General features: G+C 41.5%; 4 protein-coding genes across 6 annotated transcripts; 2 read left to right on the plus strand and 2 right to left on the minus strand.

Moving 5' to 3' along the window:
* The first annotated feature begins 2,081 nt into the window (after positions 1–2,081).
* On the plus strand, positions 2,082–5,482 carry LOC117532745 (secretogranin-2-like). Its single transcript, XM_034196215.1, is given in 3 exon segments — positions 2,082–2,327; positions 2,814–4,152; positions 4,154–5,482. Coding segments are annotated over 2 exon segments (1,803 nt in total). The 5' UTR covers positions 2,082–2,327; positions 2,814–2,830; the 3' UTR covers positions 4,635–5,482.
* Positions 5,483–5,662: 180 nt separating this feature from the next.
* On the minus strand, positions 5,663–10,414 carry ap1s3b (adaptor related protein complex 1 subunit sigma 3b). Of its 2 annotated transcripts, XM_034196020.1 has the most exons (6): positions 10,200–10,414; positions 8,481–8,659; positions 7,554–7,662; positions 7,260–7,397; positions 6,512–6,573; positions 5,663–6,358 (listed from the first exon to the last, which is right to left on the minus strand). In XM_034196020.1, exons 1-5 carry the CDS (start codon positions 10,200–10,202, stop codon positions 6,532–6,534), a joined length of 471 nt encoding a protein of 156 aa, XP_034051911.1. In that variant the 5' UTR covers positions 10,203–10,414; the 3' UTR covers positions 5,663–6,358; positions 6,512–6,531. The 2 variants fall into 2 exon arrangements, with proteins under 2 accessions (XP_034051911.1, XP_034051912.1); XM_034196021.1 differs by lacking the exon at positions 6,512–6,573.
* LOC117532641 (dehydrogenase/reductase SDR family member 12-like) lies at positions 10,204–15,965 on the plus strand. The gene is made up of 10 exons (XM_034196019.1): positions 10,204–10,704; positions 11,072–11,205; positions 11,278–11,360; positions 11,441–11,536; positions 11,628–11,709; positions 11,792–11,853; positions 11,989–12,093; positions 14,506–14,596; positions 15,167–15,304; positions 15,393–15,965. The coding sequence occupies exons 1-10, from the start codon at positions 10,649–10,651 to the stop codon at positions 15,542–15,544; spliced, it is 999 nt and encodes a 332-aa protein (XP_034051910.1). The 5' UTR covers positions 10,204–10,648; the 3' UTR covers positions 15,545–15,965.
* Positions 15,966–16,137: 172 nt separating this feature from the next.
* Positions 16,138–26,904, minus strand: LOC117532639 (cullin-3-like). 2 transcript variants are annotated; one of them, XM_034196018.1, is made up of 16 exons: positions 26,609–26,904; positions 23,624–23,821; positions 22,331–22,444; positions 20,708–20,868; positions 20,386–20,500; positions 19,562–19,790; positions 19,282–19,427; positions 18,963–19,139; positions 18,706–18,876; positions 18,491–18,598; positions 18,173–18,297; positions 17,981–18,077; positions 17,735–17,869; positions 17,392–17,578; positions 16,830–16,975; positions 16,138–16,655 (listed from the first exon to the last, which is right to left on the minus strand). In XM_034196018.1, exons 1-16 carry the CDS (start codon positions 26,666–26,668, stop codon positions 16,524–16,526), a joined length of 2,301 nt encoding a protein of 766 aa, XP_034051909.1. In that variant the 5' UTR covers positions 26,669–26,904; the 3' UTR covers positions 16,138–16,523. The 2 variants fall into 2 exon arrangements, with proteins under 2 accessions (XP_034051909.1, XP_034051908.1); XM_034196017.1 differs by having other exon boundaries at positions 17,735–17,872.
* Positions 26,905–27,675: the final 771 nt, after the last annotated feature.

Genomic DNA, 27,675 nt, shown 5'->3' on the forward strand with positions numbered 1-27,675 from the left:
GGTACATTTAACGAAATGACATATCCCTATAAAATGCATTCCAGTTTGTTTATTGTGGTGCATGATAGCTTACTCACGCACACCATAGCAACCATATGACCAGTTATTTTGTCAGCAGTGGAAACCAACGTTTCTGAATAAAACACCAAAGTACAGTGAGTACTTGCGTGTCTGTTTTGATACGCTTGAGTGTGTGTTCCTAGCTGTAAATGGACTCCAACCAAAAAGTAAAGGGCCCTTGAGCTGGACAAACACTCCCTTAATCTTTTTTAAAAGCTTGACATTTTAATCAGTCAGTGGCCTGGCGATAAAATGACTTGAACAATTCAATTAATCTGCAAATAGCTCCTTTGCGCTTGTTCAATTTCAGTTAAATTGATAGCACTAGAAGGTGTAACCTTTAAATGATTGATACTACAGTGTGCGGGCTGTCGTGACCTCTGGAGTTGAAGCCGTCCCTCAGGGTGGAGGCTGTTTCTGAATGGAGAGATGCGATGTTTGAGGGGTGATGCTGTGGGATTATACAACACGTTTTACAAACAACACGCCACTCCTCTCTCTAAGAGTCTCTCGAACTGTGAACCTGTTTTATTTCCCCCTTCCCTCCTTCTCTTTGGCGCACACACATACAGCAGGCAGATCGATGTGTACCTATACCGTCAGGAAGCTCTCTGCAGCCCTTCAGCCCTGGAGAGCTGCAGATGACGGCACATTTCACTAAAAAGCACCTCCAACGTCGCTATTTGACGGCACACTGTGTGCTCGGCACTGATGGTGAAGTGAAAAGATGAATTGGCCAATTTTTTCATTTGACTAGTTCAATGAATGTGAAAGGATAACAACATGGAATGAAAAGGGGGCACATTTCATGTATTAAAGTTCAATGGTGAAAGTGTGGGGTGCAGTAACAACAGGGCTAAAAATGGAGAGCACTTATGTGCATGGGGTATCAGAGGGCACTGAGCGCAATAGTAGGAATCACTAGAGGTTATAAAAGAGATTTGAGATGTCGAATCAAATGATCCTAATGTATTTGACTCGGCTGCTTGCAGGGGGATACCAACAGAGACGTTTGCATTTAAAGTGAAACGTCAGTGGAATGTGAATATTACATTTAAATATAGTAATTACCTTTAGTGCATTGAATGGCATGGTTCCAGCTAAGCATACATATATTTGTTATGGAGATTTGTTTATGCCTTTAAAAAGAAATGTCATTGTTTTCCCAAGAGAATGACATTCTAAATCATAAAACAAGTACGCATTTTAACCTGTTTTTCTTCTAGGAAAGGGTTTGGTATAGATGTGACTCATTCAGTATGTTTATTTTTGGAAAGATCTGTTTACCACATATCACACTAAGTGTAAAAATGCTGCTAAAAATGATATAGCTGACAAGATGATGATGCCATTTGTTGATGGTTGCCCCAGATGTTCACAGGATCCCGGGAGAAGAAGCAGCTTTGCATGTTGTTTAGTAAAGCTTTTAAACTCATCATAAACTCTATCACCACCCATTCCTGACCTTTCATCGGAAGGTGCCGTGCTGAGGCCACTTTATCTTGTCTACCTGCGGAATGCCGGAGCTTTGGCCCGCAGCCGGCAGGAGGGTGTTTATCACAGTCTCTGTCAGAGGAAGAGGAGGGGGGGGCTGAACTGCGACAGCAACTCCGCGGTGCTTTAAGCCTGTGAGTCATCGCTGGAGGGTTTAACTCTTCGTGTGCCATGACAAGGGTGGAAGTGAAAACTGCATATTGTTTTACACCAAGATGCTCAAAAGTGCTTTCTCTCTGTCACTGTGAAAGGTTATTTGTTGGTATACATTTGGAACACATTTTGTATATGATATTGTCTCGTAAAACTGTGGCACGATTGTGCATGTTTACATAAATTGTAAATAAAAAGGGAACTTTTCCCCTTGTGAAAAGGTCTGATTTTAATAAAATATCTTCATGCAAAGTTTGCATGAATGAGAATCCACATAAACATATCACTATTTGTGAGACACAGCAGTCCTGAAATCATAGCATCTACTCCCAGTCTTACAAAGATAGTATCTCCAGTCAATTGCTTCTAGAAAGTGGTGCAACAGACAGCAGAAAACTATTTATATACGCAGCTAGCTTTTGGTATGCCATATAATAAACCTGAATCATTCATGTCAATGTTGTTAGGGCCGGCTATTGCGTGTGTTGTGTGATGACGCGGTGGTCAGGTGTTGCCTCTTATACGAGGGGAGCTGTCCAAGTGTTGAACCAGAAGAAAACAGCACCGCTCCCGAGGAGATGCCATACACCTTCACCGCTGTCTGAGCTTCATTACCAAAGGTAAGACACATTTTCTTTACGTCTTTAATATTATTTCAGTTCAAATGAATAGCTAAATGTTTTAGACTAAAGACATTGGTGTAAATCACATTCGCGTTTCGCCGTTCTCAACAAAAGTCACGATTTGGATTTTCTATGTGATCAACCCTGCATTCTCATCAATTGACAATCACAATGCGAGGTTATTGTTTTTGCAACTATGGTGAAATAAAAAGGAAGGAAAGATGTTTTAGTAAAAAATGATTGTGATGTGAGAATCGGATGCTGAGGTTGCCCATAACAACGCAGTGATGACTCATCCAGTGATGTGAATGTATCTCCTCGCGCACAGCATCATATCATTGATATAGGCATACAAATCCATGATAAAAACAGACTCGCGCACATTTATGCAGGTTGCTTTTTTGGTAGGTTTTTGGCCGGAAAAATGTTGTTTAAAAACATTTTCTATTATTTGACTAACATTTTATACCCTCTTGTTTGCAGGAAACAAATTGCCTATAATGCTGCATTTCCACCACAAGTTGCCAGCGGGGGGAGCCGTGGTCCTGCTCGCCTTCCTGCTCTATGGATGCACCGTGCAGGCTGCGTCTCTCCCCCGCCACTACAGGCTCCGGGGCGGGGAGAGTGAGGCACAGCCGGCTGCCTACCCACCCGGCTCCGACATGATGAAAGCCCTGGAATACATTGAGAATCTGAAGCAGCGCAACGGGGGCAGAGCTGAACCCGCGGATTACGACGAAGTGGAAAAGTTCAGGGTCCTGCTTCAGCTCGCCTCGCAGCAGGAGGAGAGTCCCGGGGACCGTCAGCCAGCCCCCGGCATGCAGAGGCAGGACATTACCGCTGAGCAGCTGATGAAAGCCCTGCTCAGTTCTCTCCAGGATCGGGCTGGGAAAGACGCGAAGCCCGCTCCCGTGTCGGCGCCCCGGAACGACCGCCGTACGCACAGGCACCGCACCAAAGAAACGGAAGTTCCGCAGAGCCCACCGTCAGAATTCGGTAATTTCCCCAGACCCCACAAGAAATACCCGCTGATGTTTGAAGACGAGGAGGACACAGATGCTTCCAAGCGGGCCACGGAAGATCTGGATGAGCAGTACACCCCCCAGAGCCTCGCCAACTTACGCTCCATCTTCGAAGAGCTTGGGAGGATGCCCACGATCGGGGGACAGAAGAGAGACGTGTTCGGGGACGACGATGACGAAGAGGGGGACGGGTTCAGTCTGAGAAGCCAGGCGTACGAGGATGTGGCCGGGGGAGAGGAGTGGGTTCCCGTGGAGGAGAGGGAGGAAACGGAGGAAATGGAGAACGGGAGCCACGAAGAGATGGAAAGGGCGATCGGCGAGCAGGAGGAAGCAGACAGGGAGGAGATGCAACGCCGGGCGAACCAGAACCAAGAGGAGGGGAATGACGACACTAAGATGGTAGACTACTACCTCTTGAAAGTCCTGGAGATGAGCGACCAAACGCAGAAGAGGGATGCGACCGGAGAGCAGAAAAAGAGACTGATTCGTCCCTCCATAGTAGATCCTCGGACTTTGAGGGAGTTGCTCCAGCTCTCTCTGAAGCTCCACATCCCTCCCCAGGACCTTATCGACATGCTGCTCACTGAGGAGCTCAGGAAGCTGCACCGCGAGCCCCCAGCCTCCTCTCGCTTCCCCACCGGACAGACCCCAAAGATCAGGTATTACAACCGCAGACTGCCGGTGAAGAGCAAGCCCGTCCACGAGGACATGGACAGAGAGGACTTTTTGGACATCATCGGAGTGGAGACTATCAGTAACGAGTATCCCCTGGTGCAGAGACCCATGAAAACACCCCCCACCCGCAGAAAGAATCCCAGTGGCGTCCATTCCTGTTGCAAAACAAGTTCCGGTTAAAATTCCTACCCCCTCCGGGCGCCGGGAGAACCTCTTCTTGTCAGAGCTCAACAAAATGCCGCTGAAACGTCAGTCAGATGTCGCTGATGATGAAGACGATGAAGGTGGCGATGTTGAAGACGAGGTGACCACATACCTGGCGGCCAAAATCCTCACAGAGTACCCCAACCCCATCTCCAAACGGGACACCCAGGCGCAGCTGAAGGGACAGTTCCCCTTCGACCTGTACGAGAGAGTCATGAAGGACTACTTGGGGCAAGTGGACACTGATCTGAGGCCAGTGGTCAAGAGGGACATCGAGGGGGGCCCAGAGGAGAAAATTGAGCCCACAGAGATGCAGGGGGACGAGGAGATAGCGGCCAAGACCTCGGCTCCACAGACCGTAAATGAAGAGGAGCACCGTGAAAAAACTGCGGCTGGGATGTAGCCTGATGCCCTGCAAGACGCACGAAAGGATCAATATAGTATTTATAATGTAAAAAAAAAAGTTTGGTGGGCGTGATCTACGTAGTTTACACATTTATATTATAGCTGGTATTACTAATATCACCCAAACGAAAATGAACTATAGCAATCTTACAGGTCCAAAACATTTTTAAAATATATACTAGTCCCTACTTGCTGCAGGAACATTGTACAAATATTATAACGGTATCATAGACGATTAAAGGTGCAATCCGTGCATAAAAGAGAAAAAAAAGGTTATCCTTAAAACACTTATGTTTTGTTGTCATTCTTAAATTGCCAATTAAAACATTGACTAATATTAAATCACAATGAAATCCAAGTTATTCACGTTTTGTGATGTTGTAAAAGCTGTTTACATTAAGGTGTTTGTAAACAGGCCTATATTTTCAATTATAATCAACTGAGTAATGGTAAAAAACGCTTATTTTTCATCCATTTCAAACTATTCAATTACATATGTGAATATATCTGTAAATTATAAAGTATAATGCTGACTCGGCCTTAACACATGTATACAGTATAATGACAGAAGTATAGGAACATTATGTGCCGCGCTGAGAACGAGTGTTGTTGTGCCTCGTGATATAATCAGGGTTAGTGAATTCAATGTTATTATTATGGATAATTATTTCCAAGTCTAAATATCAGACCGTCGCCTGCCTTCCAACCCTTTCATACTGCGAAGCTCTGTATTGTTGGCCTACCAGTGGTTGTGCTATGTATGCTCATTTTTAAATCATTTTGTACATGTTCAATAATGTGTGATGAATCACAGATGAATAAAGCATCAGATGTATTATTTTTCTTCTTGCCGAGTTGTGTTGCCTTATTAAAAACACACCATACACAAACAGCCAGGTTTACAATCAGATGGGCGAAATTTGTTTAAGGTAAATCTCTCTTTTTTTATAATGTTGATCCTTTGGTAAAAACTCAAATCAATGAGGCTAAAGGAACTACATATGGTAAATAAACATCAAAGCAAACTGCTTATCAAAATACATATCTTTATTTGAAGCTCCGACATCAGAAATTACACTTGGTAAAAAAGTGATATTCACCCACACAGTGACTCCTTTGAAAGACCAATGGTCCCACCAATGTGGAATAGGCAGATTAAAAATAGTAAGACATCTATCATCATCAGTCTCACTACAATTTGTTGAAATCTGTTGTTTTGGAGACTGAAAAGATTATTATAATATTATATTCACTGTGGACGGAGATTACAAAATGTTTTCCCCAAATTAATCGGCAGTGTTTTAAGAATAAAATGACTCTTTTCCAATATATTAATACATGACTTAAATAATAATCCACTCATTCAGAAATCTAAAATATATGTGTTTACATCCCAGATCCTTTTTTCTACTTCATTAACATTTTGAAAACAGCAATCAATGTGAAAACAACCCTCCGCCTTCCTACAATTTAGCGCATGACTCTAAACAAATATTAGACTTGAATGCAGTTACATTGCAGCCAAGGTCGAGGCAGAAGTGGAGCAGACATTCAGTATGCCAGTGTTCAAAATGTTCATTAAAATCAAAGTAAACTGTCGATATTCAGAAACTTCTTCGATTCATATACAGGACATGTTCTTCCTGTATTCCTTCCCGCTCTTCCGATAGTCCTTTTGCCCACAGGTTAAAATGCAGGTTTGCTCATGTACTCCTCCATTGTCTAGAAAAAAAGCACAAAGAGTTTAGTTTAACATTCCAGTTTCACGGCTTGTAAAAATGCATTATAGTACAATTAATATTCACAGGCACACATTTACACACCACCTGCTATTAAGTGCCGAGCATACCAACTAACGAAAGCATAACATCTAACCTTTCGGTCCATATTCAAGGTCATCCAAAGAGCTCCACCTCAAACCACTCACTGTTGTCACCCTGAAGCGATAATGGTCAAAATGAATGAAAGGCTACGCTGCACACAATCCAACACTTGATTAAAAAAAGTGTTAGTCAGCCCTACTCAGAAGCAGAAACAACACACCCAGTTAACTACTGTACCACACGGAGCCATGACCCTACAGGGAGAGCGGGAAGCATCAGCCAAACACTAAACCTACGCCACGTTCCAGGGAAATCTGTCTCTCACTCGCTATAACACTGGCAGAGAGAGAGAGAGATACACACACAGAGGGGTGAGGAAAACACCAGCACAAACACAAATCTACACAAAAAGGAGCTAATAACCACAAGGCTATAAGCTTTAAGAAAGACAGACACACCAGGGACTCAGCACCACTGTTATGGAACTCATTATGACGCTGACTACTAGCGTTGCAAGTTTAAACACGCACACACAAACTGAAGAAAGTTCCCATATTGGAGCTTAATTCATGATTAGCATTATAAAAAACTCAAAGCAGGCATCTGGATTGATCCAAGTACCCCACAGGCTAGATTGAATTAAAGATACAATCAACACTAAACTACATTTAAAACAGCTGTTTCTTTAATGATCACGAGCCATGCAACAGATGTTACATGCTCACACACCACCGATGCAAGCCACGCCTTGTGTTGTTGTTGTTGTTGTTGTTGTTGTTGTGTATGAGTGTGTATCTCACCTCCTGTAACATGTCTGAGGCTTCAATGGAGCGATTCACCATTTGTTTGGAGGTTTCTTGTATTTCGCCTCCCATTAGAAACTCATCCAGGATAAAATAGGCCTTCTCAAAGTTAAAGATTATGTCCAGCTCACACACCTGAGAAGAGGGTATTCACATTATTATAAAAACAGTGCAGAATGCACTTAGATACATTTAAAGCTGCTGTTTGATATGATATCTTAAGCCTAATTTAGCAGTTAAAAGGTTCTTTATGCATATTCAATAAGAAAAGGGGGAATCATAATCAAATACATTGCCAAAGTATTTGTCCAGCAGCTCCACGTAGCGGTGAATAACCTCCAGGGCTATCAGCTCATTTTCCCCATTCTCTATGGCCAGGCAGAAATACAAGCTTGCATACCTGAGGAAAAGATGACACAGTGATAACTTGCATCAGATATAAACATAAAGGTCTGCAAATAACGATTATTTGTATTGTCCATGATCTGCATTACATTTTCTTGATTAATCGGTTAGTGGTTTGGTCAATAGAATGAGAAAATGGCGAGGAATGTCGATCAGTGTTGCCCAAAGCCTGAAATGGAGTCCATACATGTTGTATTTTGTCCACATATCAAAAGACACTCAGTTTACTGTCATAGAGTTTTTAAGAAAACACTTAAAGGTGGGGTAGGTAATTTTGGAGAAACCAGCCCGAGTGCGCTAGAATTTGAAAATACACAGCCGGAACAAATCTGCCACTTCCTTACAGAGCAACACACACAAACGCGCACATGACCAATGAGGGCACGAGATAAGTTTGTGCACAGATGGAAGGCTGACAGGCAGGTAGGCCAGTTATTTTAGCCGGCCCGGCTAAAATGATTGGTCGTGATTTTTACAGTACTACAGCTTCCACAGATGACATTTTTTAATGGATCTTTTGTCAACAAAAAGTGTATCTCGAGCCGGTTTCTCAAACTTACCTACCCCATCTTTAATATTACAGCTGGAGTTTGGAAATTGGATTTTCTCTTTATTATTTTCCCTTATGTTATTAAAGTTATTAGTGAATACTGTAATACTTGCCGGCTGTTCTATTCATCTTTGAAGCTTTAATATGTGAGGAGTAATGAATAATAATACAGCAGGTGTAACTGTTAGTACAAATTACAAGATTACAAAAAGCAGATACAATAATTTAAAGTAGTTAGACAAACATGCAGGGGCAGCACCCACCTCTTGTAAATAATCTTCAAGTCCTTCCAGTGTAGGAAATTACAGGAGCGTGGTTGCCGTGACAACACCATGGTGGTCATGTCCCTGGTGATCTTCTTCTTTTCACGTTCAGTCATGGGCGTGAACCACTTCTGCAGACGCAGTTTCCCCTGGCGACTGAAGAGGAGCAGGAAGCGTATCTGAAAGCACAGACACAGCTCAGGGTCAGAGGGCAGTTGTGATGCACGCATGAACAAAGGGGATTACACGTAGGAACACAAATGCACACAGTCTTTGCATAGGACATTATTAACTACCCTCTAACACAAACCAGGGGACGAACAAGTCATGGCTCATTAAACTCCGCTCACCTTATAGTCGGTGAAGATCAACAACTGTTGCAGGGAGAGGGAGTTTAGAGTTTTCTTTTATGATTCTCAAGAGTGCAACTCACTAAGGTTTTAGATGTTTACAGATTAAGTTTACAAGCATTAGGGCTGCTTGATTATGGCAAAAATCATAATCTCGATTATTTGGGTCAAAAAACTATTATCCATTTACTTTGAAAACATCAATTTATTGGAGAAAAAATATTTGAACAGTATGTTTTTAACAGTTGATTACCCTGAACTTTAAGTATAACTCAACTGAAAAACCAATAATAAAAAATAATTAAAAAAAATAAAAAAAGTAATAATAATAATAAAAAACATAATAGTTTTATTTCGATTACGTTGTTTTCGTAATCGTTGCAAGCCATAATCGTAATTGCGATTAAAATAAGATTAATTGAGCATCCCTAACAAGCATTGGAAGAGACTTGATTATAATTAAAATGTTCATTATTCAGCCCAATTATCGGAATTACTGACATCTAAATTATTCCCAACATAGATTATGTAAAAGAGATTATAGGTATGAAAAGAAGGTTTTGTGTTGCACCTTGCCATTGGTGCTTTATAACTAAAATGAAATATCTGTGCAGAGGGAACATTCCTCAAAGACTCAATAGTGTAGGAATTGTTTCTAAACTCATGTAGAGCAACAAAGCACTGTTCCATCGGACATAAACAAGATAATAAGTCAAAGTTAATAAGAGGAGATGTGAACATTATAAAAGCACACTATACTTCACATGTATTATTAAGCTGCAGACACGGTAAAAGGCATTATACAATTGATTCTTATTTAATATATTAGGCTTCCCAACATGGAGTCCCTGAATTCGACCATTGTCAGAGTTCAATTGAATTACTGTTCATAGTGAAGTGGACACAGAAAGAGAAATACAGCTAGACAGTTATCAGGACTATAATAGGCTACCACATTAAATTATACTAGAATAACAGTAGGCATAGTTACTAATCTGTTTTTTCCAGCAGAGTAGGCTATCTGTGTCAGCCCATAGGCAAATTGATATGGAAAGCAAGAAACTGCCACCAGGGCTCCACTGAAAGTGACGAAACCTGTTTGAGGGGACCGCTCGAGGAAACACCTTACTTCCGGTTGTGGTTTAAGGTTACTCAAGCTAAACAAACAAACATTAAACCTCACACTACAAAAGGAAAACATCCCCTGTTTTTTGGCCGAACGAAACAAACAAGCCTCAATGTGTAACAGGAAGAAGCATATAGGTGTAACTTAGCTTTAGCTACCTGTCAGCGACAACAGGTGCAACAGGTGAACAGCCTGACGCGATCTTACGGACATGCGTATAGAAAACAACCACAAAACACTTACCATTTTGATGCTGCGACAAGATTCACAAACGATATGAAATGACTTTAAAAAAGCACTTTAACGCTTACAAAGGGTTAACTGGTCCGGCTAAACACATCTATCTGTGGTTCAGCTCAGTGTGGAAGTTTGTTAACTCCGCCCCCCTGGCCGTGCCTGCTGCCAGCGTCACCACACCTGACACCCATCTGGATCGCTTATCGTAGATCTGTGTTCCAGGAATGCATCCCGTCCTAACCTTTAAAGATCTAAAACCTGATTTGTTCAGATTATTTCAATGAATAAGCTAATAAAACCTTAACTTAATGTATCACTTGGCTCTCACTGTGACCGCAGAGAGCAGCAAGGGCTCCCTCTGTCTTCTTCATGTGATCCTGATCTGTCACAGTGGCTGACAAGGGGAGCTGACTGCAAACTGCTGCACTTCTTGGGATTATTATTCACTTGATAACATGTCTCTGTACCGAAATTCTATCTGGTTTATGAATGGACTCCAGCAATACACAAGGTCAGTCAAAGCTATTGAGTCTTTTGTAAATGATCTAGAGATATAGTGCTAAAGAAATGTCTGTCAGACAAACAGTTTAAACTGTTAGTCTTGCTTGTTGGCTGTGTAAATGCAGAATTAATGGTTTGTAAAATGGTTTTCATATATTTTATTCAAGCCTAAAGACTTGCTAAACAGTGTCATATCAAAGGTCTGATCACCGTATGGCACACACTCAAACTAGCCTTTATGCTCAATTACAATAGTCCCATTGACAGCTGATGTTTCTTGAGGATGGCATTCACATCACTTGACTCGACTGAAACAAAAATGTGGAGAAAGGAAAATATGACACACTTTGATTTGTGTTTCTTCTATTTGCTTTTAGGAAGGGATATGAGACAGCATCTAAAGTCTTTGAGCCCCAAGACCTCAATGTGTCGATTGTGGGAAGGTCTTTTATGATCACAGGAGCCAACAGTGGGATCGGCAAGGCAACAGCCATAGCTGTAGCCAAGAAAGGTAACATACTGGACAGGTAAGCTCTGCCATGCACTTGAATAGAAAATAAACATGAATGTTATTTGTTTCCAGGTGGGACCGTCCACATGGTGTGTAGGAACAAAGATAGAGCAGAAGAGGCCAAGGTGGACATTGTTAGTAAGTCAGGGAACACGGTAAGCGTGCCATGGTGAATATGGAACAAGTGACACTTTTCATGATTTATAAAAGACTGATACTAATCTGGTTATTCTAGGAGGTATACATCCATATTGTGGATATGTCAGAGACACGCAAAGTATGGGAGTTTGCAGAGGCCTTTAAGGAGCAGTATCAATCCTTAAATGTGTTGGTTGGTATCTCTTTTAATCATCAGAAATCTATCTTCATAAACAAAAAATTGTGTTTTCGTCTGTTTTGACTTTGTTCTTTTTGCTTGACAGATAAACAATGCAGGGTGTATGGTGAACACCAGAGAGGTGAATGCTGAGGGCCTGGAGATGAACTTTGCCACCAACGCAATGGGTTAGTCTCACTCTGATGTCAAAGAGAGACATTCTGCTGTGAACAAAACTGTTTCAAATTTCAATTTTCTCCATCTCGTAAGGGGTGTTGATCCTTACCCAGAGTCTTATACCACTTCTACGAAAGAGCGGGGATCCAAGAGTGGTATGAACCCGCACTCCCTCACACACACACACAAAGTGTTCATCTGCATCATGTGCACAGCATAATGCAACGTTTGTCCAGGCTGTAGTGGCTGTTGTCTGAGCACACTGTGCCTCTTTTCTCTGTGGCTGTTAGATCACTGTGTCCTCTGGAGGCATGCTGGTCCAGAAACTCAGAGTCGATGACCTGCAGTCAGAGAAGGACTACTTTGATGGCGTCATGGTCTACGCCCAGAACAAGGTAGGAAATCCAGGTTTTAAAACACGTTTTTTGTAGTTAGTTAGTAGTAAATGAATCTGTGGATTTTTACAATAAATCTCTGAGCAGTCTCCTGGATCTCCACGCCCCTGTCAAAACCAGAACAGTCACTTTCTCACGCTCAGCCCCCTGGTACACCTGCGAGCTGAGGAAAATGAAGACAGCGGGGCATGTCCTTGAGCGGCGCTTCAAGGCTTCAGGCCTCTCTGTTCACAGACAGGCATACCGGGACCACCAAAATGCCTACGCAAAGTCCCTCAGAGACACACGGTCAAAATTCTACTCCGCCATCATCAACAATAGCCCTGGCAACTCCAAGCTACTTTTTTCCACCATAAAGAGGAGCAGTGTGATAATCACATTTTTCAGGAAAAAGGTAGAGACCATCCGCTCTCTCCTCTCAAATTCCGCTGCTCTGCTAGTCCTGACCGTCAACCCCCAGCCTGGACCGACCCAGCCTCTTTGCTGCTTCACTAACATCTCGCAGCATGAAGTTGAGGCCATCATCAAAAAGATGAAACCCTCCACCTGTGCCCTGGACCCCTTTCCCACAGCTTTGGTTAAATCGAACATTGGTGCCATAAGTACGCTGATCACTTCAGTGATAAACCAGTCCATCCAGTCTGGTCATGTTCCACCACCATTAAAAGCTGCTGTCATCAAACCACTCCTCAAAAAACCCACTTTAGACCCTGAAGTCCTAGCCAATTACAGACCCATCTCCAACCTGCCATTCCTATCCAAGGTACTGGAGAAAGTAGTTGCCATTCAGATCCAGGAACATCTAACACTGAATAAACTCTTTGAAAAATTCCAGTCTGGTTTTCGCCAGGGCCACAGTACAGAAACTGCCTTAGTCAGGGTGACCAATGACCTGCTGATGACAGCTGACACCGGATCTCCATCTCTCCTCATCCTCCTGGATCTAACTGCAGCATTTGATACCGTCGACCATGACATACTACTCCACCGTCTTCACACTACAATTGGACTCTCTGACTCTGCCTTAAACTGGTTCACCTCCTATCTCACCGGGAGGACTGAGCACGTCACCTTGGGAGCGGCTAAATCAAGAACTCACTCTGTGACTTGTGGTGTCCCCCAAGGATCAGTCCTCGGCCCCACCCTTTTCACCATATACATATCCCCCCTTGGTCGTGTCATCAGCCGGCATGGAATATCTTTCCATTGCTATGCTGATGACACACAGCTCTACATCAGAGCACGCCCAACCTCCTCTGCACCTCTGCCATCATCCACAATAACCACATGCCTGGAGGAGATAAAGGTGTGGATGAAGCACAACTTTCTCCAGCTAAACAGCTCCAAGACTGAAGCCATTCTTATTGGCACTCCACATCAGGTCCGTTCATCCGCCATCACCAGCATCACCTTCTCCGGTCAGAACATTCCACTCTCACCAACGGTTACCAATCTGGGAGTTAAAATGGATCCTCACCTGACCTTTGAGGCCCACATCAAGCAAATATGCAAGACCTCTTTCTACCACCTTAGAAATATTGCGAAACTCCGCCCCACACTCAGTCTGCCAGATGCTGAAAAGCTTGTCCACGTCTTTGTCTCCTCCAGGCTGGACTACTGTAACGCACTTCTCATTGGGATTCCTAGCAAGAACATCCAGAAGCTGCAATACATCCAAAACACAGCTGCTAGGATCCTGATGAGAGTGCGGAAGTACGAACACATCACACCCATCCTCAAATCACTGCACTGGCTCCCGGTCTCACTCAGGATTGACTACAAAATCACCCTCTTCACTCATCAGTGCATATATGGAAATGATCCCTCCTACATCAAGGAATTGCTCACCCCACAAACCTCCACGAGGAACCTACGTTCAGTAAAGGCAAACCTCCTCATCCCACCAAGGACAAAACTGAAGACCATGGGAGACCGAGCCTTCTGCTCCGCTGCTCCGAGACTGTGGAATGCCCTCCCAAACCAGCTGAGGACACCACAGACTGTGGAGGCGTTCAAAAAAGGCCTAAAAACGCATCTTTTTAGAATAGCCTTTAACTAGATTTTTAAATCCCCCACATTATGCCATGCCGGCATGAATGTCACAGCTTTTATTATGTTGTTTTAATTGTTTTTAAATTGTTTTTTTGTTGTTTTGTTTCACCCTTTTTAATTTTTAATTTTGTAGCACTTTGAGTTTTGTTTACGCAAATGAAAAGTGCGCTTATAAATAAAATATATTATTATTATTAGTTCTCTCTTCTTCATCTGCCTTGCTGGGTTTGGATTTGTCTGTGTAATATGGTGGAACAGAACAGAAAAAGTCATACAAAAATGGATATTAATTTACAGCAGTAGGGAATAGTGTAGAGGCCCATTTCTAAAATGAAGCAACTATGTGTCATTCCTTCTCAGAGACAGCAGGTGGTGCTGACACAACAGTGGGCCGAAGCTTTTCCAGTCATCCACTTCTCTGCGATGCACCCTGGCTGGGTAGATACTCCAGGTACTGACTCATCCAAAGCACCTGAAATCAGTTGAGGGTGCTGGTAATGTTCCCTTTTCTTTGTTTTTATCCATTTTCAAAAAATACCAAATAAATTGCACACACAATTTCAAATAATCCAATGTTAACATGAAAGTATTGACAGAGCCCATTTATGCTGTATACTTACTTTTATATATGCTTTCCTTTTTACTTGTAACAAAGTATTAATACATTATTACCCCACTTGAACCCAAATAACCTCTTAAACAACAATCTGGCTTTATAGCTTAATAAACGTTTATCCAATAGCTGTGATTTCTTGCCAAATGTTCATGTTTAATTGTTCAAATAATTAGTAGAGTATGCATTAGAATTTTTTTAAATGCATAAAAACTTCAAACGGAATATTTGTTTTCCCTATTATTATTTTTTATTTCACAATCCTTGAGAACCTGCTTTTAAAACAACCCTTTCACTCTGCTTACCAATCCTTGATGATGTATTAGTCTGTAAATGTTGCTTCCACTTAATTTGCTTGAGTAAACACTCTCGTGTCAAAATACATACACATGATTCTTTCCGTTCCAGCTGTTTCTGCATCAATGCCTCAGTTCCACCAGATGATGGGGGAGAGGCTGCGCAGTGTGGAGCAGGGAGCCGACACTGTGCTGTGGCTGGCCGTGTCTAAAGCTGCTGCAAGGACACTCAGTGGGCAGTTCTTTCAAGGTGAGCAGTATCACGTGGGGCTGGTCCTATTTCAACAAAGAGAAGTCCCTTTTATTTTTGTTGAATTCTGACGCACTGTGTGTTGCAGATCGTGCTCCTGTTCCTGCCCACCTGCCTCTGGCCTGGACTCACAGTTCTACTGAAGAGATCCAGAGCTTCATGACTCAGCTGGAGACTTTGGCCAGAGCCCTTCTACCTGATGTAGAGCACGAGAGTCCTTCCAGACATCCATCTGTATAAAACCTGTTACTGATAAATTCAAACATCAAGATTAATTTCTGAAAGCCATATGTTCAGGACAGTGCAACGCTCTGTCACCTGATTTATGTTATGTCAACATGTGGTAGATGGACTGCGTGCCTCGCAAATGTCACTATTGACGTAGAAGAAGTTGATTTTGATTGAATATCTCAATAGCATGAGCATATCTGAATTGTACTTGTGGCTAGCACATAGAAAAGCGTACCACTGTTTGTACCGTGGGTGCATCAGATACTCTTCTTTCCCTTTGTGCTGCCACCTATGAAGTAAAGATATTTGAAGTGTTACTTAAAGTGGGAAAATAAAGTCCAGTTAATTGTTCTCCTGTTCAAATGTCTTAGTCGTCCCACAAAGTTGAATTTGGCTGAAAATAGTGTACAAAATAAAACATTTAAACAAAGCCGTCAACACTTTTGGAGACAACATTCTGTTAATTATTTTGGTCTATGCTGCTGACTGCAATTTGAATACATATCCCAATTAGGATTCTTATGTAAGAAGCTAATGTAAGGCAGAGCATATCTGTGAAAAACCACAGAGCATCAATACTCATTATTTTGTAACAATCCACATTTGCTGTTTTTAATAATTTTATTATTTTTATACAGTATTGAAACAAAAAAATAATGTGGTGCATTCACATTTTCCCAAGGGATTCTTTGCAAGTTTGATCTCTACAAGGGTAAAACAGTGAAAAGCTTGAAGCTGGATCCATCCATGTTAAAACTCACAGGGAATAGGAAGACTGGGCCTGATTTAAAAAGCATCTACAAGTTTTGATGGATTTTATTTCTGCGCCAACATTTAATTCCGCATTTACTGTGTTTTTGTAAGGGAGGAGGAATCAGGTTCCCAGCATTTGTCTTTAAAAGAAACTTCCAGTCCATGCGTAACAACAGTCCAAAGAAAACAAACAAATCCCATCCCCCCCGTCCAGTCCTCATCCACAGTCCATCTTCTATGCAACGTAGGTGTACACTTTGCGATCTTCTGGCGTCCGTGCCAAGTATTCTCTTTCTATTAGTCCTTCTATACGCTTTTTAATTACGACAGGGCTCGGAAGAAAACGTGACCGGAGCTGTTGTGTTACCTGAAGACACAGAGAGACAGCATGTAAGAGAACAGCAGCATTTCAACAGCAAATCAGCCTTTTACATTGCATTTCTCTGCAGAACGTGGATGTGAGAAACAGAGAAGATTTACCAATATTGGATTAAATGTGCCGTTTAACATTAAAAGTGTATCCCCATGTGGAGTTCCTTACCTCCGCCACCAGGACATTGTGCTGCATCTTCTTCCTTGACTTCATGATTCGGACAATGGCTGCCTCAATCTCATGCTTCCTGTCATCGTCCACTTTCTGCCGCGTCTCTTTCCTCTCGGGGTCTGATTCTCCTTGTTTAGCAGCAACTGGGAAAATAGGATAGGAAACATGATGAGCTTCGAGGACAACATGTGGAAATATAAGCAGGAACAGTCCCACCCAGAGTTCATGTCACAACATAGCACCTCATTATCTAAGTTTCTTAAAGGCTGAAATAGAAACTGTGGTGTTCTTTCACCTGACCTAAAAGCTTGTGTACCGCTCATACAATGTACCAAAACTTTAGTTATTCAAAGCTAAATCATTTCTACTTCAACTATAAAATACAGGATTTTCATCTTTTATCAATGCAGCTGTAATGAGCCATTTATATCTTAAGACATGCATAGAAATGAAACTCTCTGACCAAACAATACAGTGCCGTGCTGGACAGAAGCTGGCCTGGAAATGAGGTGTGACTTTTCTTTTTGTGATGCATGTGTGGTGCACAAACGTTGCCCACCTGTCTGTATTTTGACTCTGTGCAGTTTGGAAGTAAACTGATCATTAACTGTAAACACGTGGCCGGTCTCGATCTCTTTAGACTTTGGCTCCTTGGTGAGGACTCTCTGCGTCGGCTTCCCACAGGCCAGAGACTGCAGCGCTCGCACTAACTCCCGCTCAGGGATATCCGTCTCCTGCTGGATCTCCTTTAGACGGGGACAGAACGGACAATTAAGATTGTAAGAAGAGGGACGAAAGAACTTGTTGTCACTTAGCAAAATGACATCTATAAAAAAGCCAAAGGATCTAATGCGAGAATGATATTCAGATAGTGAGTTGAAGGTGCTTCACTGTGTCCCCACCTCGAAAGTACACTTGTCTCTGTTGTTGAAAAGCATGAGGATGGTCATCTGGAAGGTGGACACCTGCAGTATGTGCTTCCGGGTGTTGGAGCCGGTCACCTGAGCACCCCCCACACCCACCTCTGAACCATCCTCCTGCAGAAGAATTCAAAGGGAAGTTTGATTCAAACCTAGGAAACGATACGTAACAACACAATTGTATCTTGAATGCAGTAGTTTAGAATTGAAACTGCTTTTTGTGTCTACCTTTTTAATAGTTCCGTAGAAAGTTGCGTTCAGGTCCGCCCCGCCCATATGGTGTTGCAGTGTGAGTTGTCTACCACTGTGCTTAGCGAGGTAAAACCTGGAAAAGAAGAGCAGAGTCCTTTAGAAACCACACAGAACCAGTTCACACCTCCCTGTATAGTATCGACGTCTGAGGGAATTTAGATGCATTACCTTCTAAAGACTTCAAAGGCGTGTCTGGGAGAGGGGGGGATGGTGCATTTAGGTGTTGCCGACTGTGTAGGCCAGTAGCCTGTCGTGAGGACTCTTACTGTGAGGTCCACACCACTTAGAGATGCCTGAAAGAGATGCATGGTAGGATTGTTTTCAATACAAATATGAATGAATGGTGTTAGATACAAGAGACTACAATAAAACAAAGCTGATCTTCCAATCCTTTTTCTGTAAACTTGTGGAATTTCAACTATGCTTTCAAATTAAGATATGTTTTTAAGTGTGACTTGTTTAGACGAGTGCATTGTGAGACCTTACCGACGTGGTTTGTATGTGTTGCCTGAACTCATCCATGGTAGTGTTGGAGATGCTCATGTCTCTGAACATCCCTTCCAGTTTCGAGGTGAACTGACAGCCACATTCTGTCTGCAAAGGAGAAAGTCAGAACAGTGAGTTACACGAGTGGAGAAGAAAGAAAAACAGTACAAGGAATTGCATAAACACTCGGTACCAAAACCGTGTCCTTCTTTTACCTTGAGCTTAGAAATCATGTTCTTCTCCGAGTCGTCTGAGACACTCTTGTTGCTGAGGAGCCTGCGACCCAGATGCTGCTTGTAGTACCTTTCAAACACATCCTTCTCCTGCATGAAGCGGAACAACACCATGGCCTTGTCGAGGATCGACTCCACCTCCTGTTCTGTTAACTGTTCAAACACGACAGGGCAATCAGTTCATAAATGTGCAGTCAAATGTGCTTTGCGTTAAAAGATCATTAAAAGGATCTACAAACCCCTTTAACACCCTTCTTGAGCTTGTCATCGATAAAGAGTGAGAGGTACTCTGGTGAGCGGGAGTTGAGGTTGAGGAAATACTCAAAGTCTCCTGCTATGGTTTGTTTAAAGAGTCTGTCGTTGTTGAATGACTCGAGGAGGAAACGGTCAAACCGTATCTTCAGGTCTAGCAGGCCCTGTTGTGGAGGAAGATACAAAGACGTGATGTAATACATAAAAACACATTAACCTCTATCAACATTTTAAGAAGGGATCATCCAGGTGTCTTATCTTCAGATCTAAAGTTGTGCTTTTGGACTAATTTCTCACACAGCATACCTGGATATAGTCGACAGGGTTCTTGCCCTCTCCCTCTTCTGACACCAGAGCTTTGCCTTGCTCCCTCAGGTAGGAGCTCATACACTCACACATGGTTTTCAGGCCATTTGGCACACGGCTGAACAGCTTGTACATGCAAGCCAGGTCTGAGGGAGACACGGTGGGGAGAAAGGATGAGAAATAAACTAAACAGATTGAGTTAAAGATGGAAATAGAGCACAGGTATCTTTGCAATCCTTGATTTAGAAAAGTTGAATATCAAATAGGCAAAGCTTTTTACCTTCTGTCTTTCCGTTCTTGAGCATATGGACAAGGCCAGAATTCTCCATCTCCACTATGGTCTTCATGTGTTTGGAAATGAGCTCCCTCTCCACCACCTTGACAATGGGCTCCTCTGTAGTCTTGTCCAGGCAGTGCATAACTCGCTCGATCTCTTCATTAATTCTGGCCTCCACCTTCTTAATGTAGACACTGGCACTGTTTTCTGCTAGGAACTTTTGGCTCTCCATCTGAAAGAGCAGATTATTGTGTGTTTATATATTACAAACAGTTCCAGTGTCAATTCGGGCTGCTCGATTATGGCAAAAATCAAAAGACAAACATGTCGCTGATGACGATGACCTAATATTTTATTTATAAGAAAAATATATGCTAGAGGGCCAGAAAAGTTTTTTTTAAGCTTCTACTTACCCCTGTTGAATATGACAGACTATCTGAGAATTATTATTTATTTATTTTTGTACTTTGTTATAATTATTAATTTGAGTGAGAAAAAAAAAAAGGAAAAAAAGAGAATATATATATATATATATATATATATATATATATATATTATTGTTGTATGTTTTTGTTTCTGACATGTTCAATAAACTGACAAAAAAAACTAAAAAAAACTTTAACTATAATTCAACTGAAAAACCAATAAAAAAAAAAAGTAATAATAATAATGAAAAAATAATCGTTTTATTTCAATTACGTTGTTTTCGTAATCGTTGCAAGCCATAATCGTAATTGCGATTAAAATACGATTAATTGAGCAGCCCTAGTGTCAATGCATTATAATGTTTATAAACCATAGACAGCAAGAACCTCCCACAGACTTACCTGGAAGAATTCCGCCGACATATCTAAGAAAGGACCCTCAAAGTCCTCCTCGTATACAGACCTGCCGTCCAGGCCAAGGATCATCAGCATCTGACAGGCGTTTCTGATGGCGCCCCTGCAATGGATAATACAAAAAACTGAGTCTTCCATTTTTACAAATTACAAATAATTATTTAGAGGAAATCAAACATGACAAAAATAACCTTCACAACTAAAATAAATGCATAATGTTGAACAAAATAAGGAACGGGACCTAGAAGAGTTGCTGCATGTCGACCACATTTCGAATTCAACCTAAATATCCCGAAACACGCGTAGTTACCTGTCTACAACTTCTCCCTTCCTCTCACGAGCGATCATGTCGAGTAACGTCTGTCGTAGGTGGTCTCGAATGCAGCCGTAGCGGACCACCTGGTCCCTGAATATGATGAGGCCGAGGTTGTACACATTCTCCACGTTGTTTTGTTGAACATAGACACGGTCCTGGGAGACAAGAGACGAGCGTGTGAGAACGACATTGACTAGTGTGTGAATGGAGAGAAGTACCAAGGCCCCAAACTGACTCAAATACATTCTTATTGACGTATGCATGTTGAGATTTTAAATAATAAACTTCTGTATATTGAGGCATGTACAGTTTGTGTGAAATGTGTTCCTACCCCCTCTTTATAGGTATGTGGTTATGCATGCTAATCATTGCAGAAATACAAGAATAACTTCATCCACTGTGATTCAAAGGGGTGCAAATTATTTTTGATAGGTGCTGGATATACACAGACTTTCCATTTGACACTATGCATCTAATTGACAGGGTGCAAAGCTTTTTAAGCATCAGAGGAAAGGACTAGTAGGAGTCTAAATTATTCCCAGAAATCATGAGGTCAAGACATAAGCCCTATTCAGAAAGCATCACTATTCAAGGGGGTGTTGGTAATAACATATTTATAATGTATAACTAACCAGATTTGACCTTAAAAATGAGGAGGTGGCTTCTACTATCTTCTGGGACATTACGTAACATCATAATTCTTCAAAAAGCATTACAGAAATCTTTCAATCTCATAAGCTTGTTTTCTGATACCTCTCCTTTCATCCTGTGTGGAGCGAATGAGTTTGCATTTCCTGGATTACATAACTACATAAAAAAAAATAGGGCAGGTAACACTGGCTAAAGTAAACGTGATTACATGCATGCTCAGCATTAAACAAATGTGTGGAGGAAAATAACAATCGCCTTAACTTCCCTAGAAAATACATAATGTCTCGAGGGCCTAAAGGGGGGCTTTCAAAAAGGTAAATAAAGCAAAGTCACACTGGCTGCATCCTTCAGGCTCTCCTCTAGAGGTCAGCAGGCAGGTAACAACAGCAGGCTGCTCTCAGAACAGGCACGGTGAGTCTCCTGTAGTTAAACACGGGAGAGCCGACCCCGGGGTAAGGCCAGGACAGGGAAAAGGAGAGAGCAGAAGAAAGGAACCCCAGGAGAGCTGTGGTCTCTGTGCCATTGTTCAGAGCCACACTTGTGCCTATCTCGAGGGCTCACTCAGTTACACACACCACACAAACATGTTGGACTTGCTGCTAAAGTTATTCACCTAGTTCCGCCAGTTGTCCAACTAAACAAATGCATACAGTAACACAAGCTCATTGTTAAGACCACAGATAAAGCAGCACCTTACAAAGTCCAGAAAGGGATAACGTTTAAGGTCTAAGTTGGAAAACAAAAAGGCCATTTCTTTGGTAGCACACAATTATTCATGAGAGGGAACACACACTGTAATCCACTTGCAGAGGCAACATAGCGCATAGGATGGATGTACAAATGTGGATCCCATTGAAATAACAGCCACCACTGCATTGTAAAATGTTAAAAGCTTCGGTACAATAACGACTACAGAACAATATGAAAAACATATAGTATGACGAGAGAGCACAACAGCCTATTTACCATGTACATGAGGATGTCTCTGATCATAACCATGGCAGTCTGATGGTCATTCCAGGCCTGATTCAGGGTTTGCAGAAAGTTGTTATTTAGAGAGTTTAAGACGTCTTCCCGTACCTGAAAACACAAAGACATTGACAGAATTAAGGTCACATCAAGATATTATCAGTTGTGTTCACCTTGTAAGTCTGTGTGGGTTTGTTTTTCAACCATGTAAGATGCAGAAACAAAACTTTACAGGGGTGTAATCAAAAACAAGTCAAGTTGGAAAATGGCCATGGGTCAAGCAAGGGGGGCGTGTCTATGTGTTTGTACGTCTGTGACACATATCGGAGATTTTGGGATTGTGAAAGCATGGGAAATATGCAAAATGCTGTCACAAATATGTAGTTGTAATCATAGTGAAAGTTTAAAGAGGGTTGTGATCCGAGCAAGGAAGGGGCCATTGAGCCCCTACTTTACGCCCCCAGCCCAATTTGGGGTTGCGGCTGTAGGGTACAATGTTAGGATGGTCTTTATTTTCTAGTGTGGCTAATAAACTGACATTTTTTTTAAAGGGGAGATTTTGTCTTACAACAGATTTGGCTCATGTAGCTGTCTAGAACAGGGGTTCCCAACCTTTTTTCCCAAGAGCCCCCCCCAAATGACTCCTGTTGGAAGTTGCAATGACAATGAGTATGTTTTAAAAATGCGCTTATCCAGAAAAGCCCGGTTTGGACACTATACGGGCAGAAGAAACATTTCTATTAAAGAAAGAATTATACATTTCTGTCTTTTTATGCCTTTAATACTAACTTGAATTTTTATTAAAATTAATTAATCAATTATTTTGTATATGTTATTGTAATGTAGAGACAAGGCTTTTAGTGACAATCATGTATTGCCTTGCAATTATATGTAAAAAAAAAAAAAAATGTAAAAAAAAAAACATTTCTAAATATTATATTTTGCCTCAAATCATCTGAGGCCTGCCGCCCCCCCCTGCGATCTATGGCGCCCCCCCCCAGGTTGGGAACCACTGGTCTAGAATGTAGTATCCAAAATCAATGTGTGTATTATGCTTAGTAGAAGTCAAGACTATAAGTGTATCTCTTGTTAGGGTTAGGTCAAGCCTGCTCTTTGATATTAAACATTTGAAATACTTTAGCTACAAGTTACAGTAGCCCGAAAATGTAAACCTAAAACAAATGGGTAATTCATTATTATTAATTGTCTCAAATTATATAATGTTCCTATTTCTTTCCGATAATGATTTTTCAAGAACGAGCTGAATATAGAGGAGATGTGTTTCTTTACTTTGTTGATGAGGTGCTCTGTGACGACCTCCCTCAGGCCCGTGTAGAGCTTCTCCCCGTGCTTGTGGAGCACCATGGTGTAGGCATTCCTGTAGAGCTCCTCAAAGCTCAACCCACTGTTGTTCTTCCTCTGGATCTCCTGGATGGCATTCTTTAAAAGGTCCCAGATGTTGTTGACATACTTCTCATCCATTGTCATCTAGGAGGGACAGAGAGATGAAAGTGTGTTTACTTGAAAATGTTCTGGTTTTGTATTTCATCATGTTGGATGGCGAAAGTCTTGTTAAGGATTATGTATTGCAACACAATTAGGCAAGGATGTCATGAGAACCGATGCTTCGGTACCAATGTTGTGAAATCGTGACCGTACTTGTTTTCACTTGCACCTATTGTTCCTACGGCCGTGCGCCCTCTCTCCCTAACAGCTGTTTGCTGTCAGCACATCCATATCTCTTTTGCTCAACACTGCACACAGAATATGCACACAGTTAACAAACCTGAATAAATACAGGTATGGAAGTCAGCAGGAGTACAGCTAGGTGACGTTAGCAGCTGGTTTTGGAGGTGTTATTGACTTGTATTGACTTGTATTGACGTGTATTGACATGCATACATGCTTTATTAAGGAACACTCTATAATCGGGGAAGGTCACTTTTAACATTGCCATGAAGTGTTCAAATGTAATCTTGTTTAATGTGGCTTTTTGTCAAGAAACTGTGGAATGACGACCTGTGATACTTTTATAAAAAAAAGAAGAAGATATATATATATAAGGAGTGTATGTTAAAGTACATGAGATGTATCATTTTGAACCCTGGAATCGATTGGGTACCAAGAGTTTTTAAATGTCATTGTTATTGAAACCAACTATTTTATTTCTGGTATCAAAACATCGCTAGATTTAGCACACTATAGTATGGCTCTTGTAAAATGTTACTATATCCATATATACATAAACAAAGACTTCCACACTAGGCAACCAATTTCTACCTTGCAGTGGGGATTGATGAGTTAATAGTGAGTATTGGTTACTAAAGTGGAGCAGAATGGTAAACAAGCTAACATTTGTGTTGCTTATAACGTCCTCCATCTGTGATACCATAATGACAGTTGATGCCTTGTATCAGATAGCTTTGCAAGTGTATAGAAATGTGATCAAGCATTTTAGGGCAACAGCACAGGAGCTATAGCTAACGGAAATGCTATGATTGAATCACTCTTTTGAACTAGTGTAGCCATATAATATCAACAGAGAGCTATATCAGTAATGCCATTCATCTGGCAGAAATCGAAGCCATAACAAACCAATCAAGAAAGGAGAATGTTTAAGAAATCCTTATATTTTGTAGGTTTAAGGTTTACTGCAGACAATAATATAATCTGTGGACTGTCAGGGTCATGCATCAACCAAGGAACAGACACATGTTTGCATGCAATAGTATAGTATGGTGATATGTTGGCTATCAATGTTAAAACAGAAAACGTTATAATAATATGCAAGACTATGAAAACTGTGCCATTGTCTTGTCTACTGTCATGAAAGGCTTTACAACCCCAAACACAAAGCAAGTGCTGATTGGCTCTAGCAAACAGGTAGATGTCCACGATCAAAGGATTACAAAAGGAATAAAAGTCAGTAAACCATGACATAAGCTCCCTGACGTCTCTACGGAGATAGTTAATTAGACGCCGGTGCAATGTGTGTCAAACCTCTTTATAACCTTGGACAAGTTAACCTTTCTGCCTGAAATTAATATATGTATATAAAAATGTAATTTGATGGCATAGTTGAATGACATTTGATTTGTATCTGATTTGTAATTTGATAATGTGGTTTCTGCCAAGTCACTCCGTCACATGAGCTGCCAACTCAGTTGTTTTGACATTTCTTAACATTAACATTGTTGTGATCAGTTCCATGCAAAAGGTACCAGCATACATGTTTGAAATTGGGGGGAAAGAGCACTGGTAATCCATGGAATCAGCATTGGTATAAGTTTCAATAGCTACTATATTTGGATCACATTATATGAATACCTTAATTCCAATTAGGTTGACCATCTGGTAGTGTGATTAAATTGTGGTCTAATTGGCTGGTCTTGCATTGCATGTGGGATCAACATTTCAATGGAAGATTAACTATGATCACTCGCTCATCTGCTCACTGACTCATTCTGCCAGACACCCACTCATAACCCTGGATATCAAGCAGAACAAAAACGGTTTCACACCAACAATCTCAACGAGGAATGGATGTTGCAATTTTGTCTATCAGAACTCAAATAAGATTGTATATACCACGACATGACAACTGCGCTAATAACGGGATTTCATTATGGGTGAAGATGTAATTCAGCCCAGCGCTCAGCTGATGAAATAAATGTGTGAAAGTGGTTCTGGTAACGTAGTTGGTGTGGTTGGACGTCAACAACACTAACTACTCAGGTTACCTTAGACATGTTTACTGTAGCCTTGAGTAAGTGCTCAAGTGGCGTTAGCTCTCATGCTAACAAAACATGCGAATGTGTAAATTGCCATCTATAACAGCCCACGCCAAATGCGTGGTGCAACAAAAGACCAACAGCCAAGACATCTTGCTCTTACAATAGCATTATAATACTTGCAGACTGATTGTAACTTAGCTAGCGTCAAGTTAGCTAACACTATCAGGCCTGCTACCTAGCTTGCTACCAATTGCTAGTATGTCACTGATGAAGTTTCCTTAACGTTGGACATGCTAACAGTAGCTAACGTCAAACGACGAAAGCATTTTCAAATCAAGGTAGCGTTTGAACTTAACTGGTAACACAGCTAATGTTATTTCGGTTATTTGTCCTAATAATTGCAATTTTTACTTGACAATGACATGTTTTTCTCGTTTGACCAGCTAGCTAGCAGGCAGTTGCTAGCGTAGAGACCTGTCATCCCCGGTACTCGAGTCTCACAGTTAGCTTCACAGTGCTCACAGAGCCGGAAAATACTTACAGGAAAGGCTCGTATCCTCATCTTGGTGTCCTTCTTGGTGCCGCCTTTGAGGTTGGACATGATTAGTTAGAACGACTTTCGTTTCTAAGTTGACTTAAAGACTACATGAAAGGCAGTTGCTAGTTTGCTTTCTACGCCAGGAAAGCGACAGGGTAACTCAGTGACCTCCCCTGTAAGAATTAGGTCGGTGTGTATGTCTGTTATGTTGTTGTCACTCGCTCGCTTCTCAGTGGTTGTTGGCTAATGCTAGCTTGTATGCAGTGATGGCGGACGGCTGTACTCCACTGCGCAACGCCGAGATCTCGCGAGAGTAAAGTCACTATACTGACAGGTGCGTTCCACAGGTTGATGATGGTAATAACAACATTTGCATTAGCTTAACAATGACATTTGATATTAATGTGTCGACGAAAAAGCTGTTGGAATGAAAAAACGTAACATTTAAGCTACAGTATTAATGTTACAAAATTCACCGAGGGCAGAAAAAAACTTTATTTTGAGACAGTGATTTTGGTGCCAAAACAGATTTGATGCTAAGCAAGGGATAGCCATGCGTTAACTTTAATGCAGGCAAGGCCACCATGTAGAGCTTCTAGGCTACTTTTTTTTTTTAACAGAAAGCATAACTTTACAATACCAATCTTCGATGTTGTCAGAGGCCACAGTTTATCAGCATGCTAATTTGCATGTTTCTTTTGCTGTTTTCCAGTCCATCGTTCACTTTTCACACCGTCCGTCTGCACATTCCGATGACTGGCCAACGGCTGGAAGATGGAATATCTTCTGACTGTCATGACAACGCTCTCTGAAGGACAGAATAAAGAATATACCAGCAAAAAGGTGGGTCAACACAACTCTAATGCCAAAATATGCAGAGGTGGACAAAGTATTCAGATTTTACTTGAGTAAAAGCACTAATACCACACTGTACATATACTCAATTTCAAGTAAAAGTACTGCTACTTAAAGTATTAGGGGTAAAAGTAGCCTACTAGCCTACTTGCAAAATAAATATTTTGAACAAAGCAATCTTATTTAGAATTAATTTTCTGTTAACCCACTAATGG

Source organism: Gymnodraco acuticeps, unplaced genomic scaffold, assembly GCF_902827175.1.
Source record: "Gymnodraco acuticeps unplaced genomic scaffold, fGymAcu1.1, whole genome shotgun sequence".
NCBI classification, from domain to species: domain Eukaryota; kingdom Metazoa; phylum Chordata; class Actinopteri; order Perciformes; family Bathydraconidae; genus Gymnodraco; species Gymnodraco acuticeps.

What these genes read in the sequence shown, in the direction of transcription:
- ap1s3b (XM_034196020.1), bottom strand. An exon ending in TGGACAAATACTTTGGCAAT is followed by an intron (nt 7,398 to 7,553) that starts GTATTTGATTAT and finishes CCCTCTTCTCAG; the next exon opens with GTGTGTGAGCTGGACATAAT. An exon ending in CCTCAGACATGTTACAGGAG is followed by an intron (nt 6,574 to 7,259) that starts GTGAGATACACA and finishes TTATCGCTTCAG; the next exon opens with GGTGACAACAGTGAGTGGTT.
- LOC117532641 (XM_034196019.1), top strand. Translation starts at nt 10,649, where the DNA reads ATGTCTCTGTACCGAAATTCTATCTGGTTTATGAATGGACTCCAGCAA. An exon ending in GGACTCCAGCAATACACAAG is followed by an intron (nt 10,705 to 11,071) that starts GTCAGTCAAAGC and finishes ATTTGCTTTTAG; the next exon opens with GAAGGGATATGAGACAGCAT. An exon ending in CTTTGCCACCAACGCAATGG is followed by an intron (nt 11,710 to 11,791) that starts GTTAGTCTCACT and finishes CCATCTCGTAAG; the next exon opens with GGGTGTTGATCCTTACCCAG.
- LOC117532639 (XM_034196017.1), bottom strand. Translation starts at nt 26,668, where the DNA reads ATGTCCAACCTCAAAGGCGGCACCAAGAAGGACACCAAGATGAGGATA. An exon ending in GAGACATCCTCATGTACATG is followed by an intron (nt 20,869 to 22,330) that starts GTAAATAGGCTG and finishes CTTGTCTCCCAG; the next exon opens with GACCGTGTCTATGTTCAACA. An exon ending in CAAGAACGGAAAGACAGAAG is followed by an intron (nt 19,428 to 19,561) that starts GTAAAAAGCTTT and finishes TGTCTCCCTCAG; the next exon opens with ACCTGGCTTGCATGTACAAG.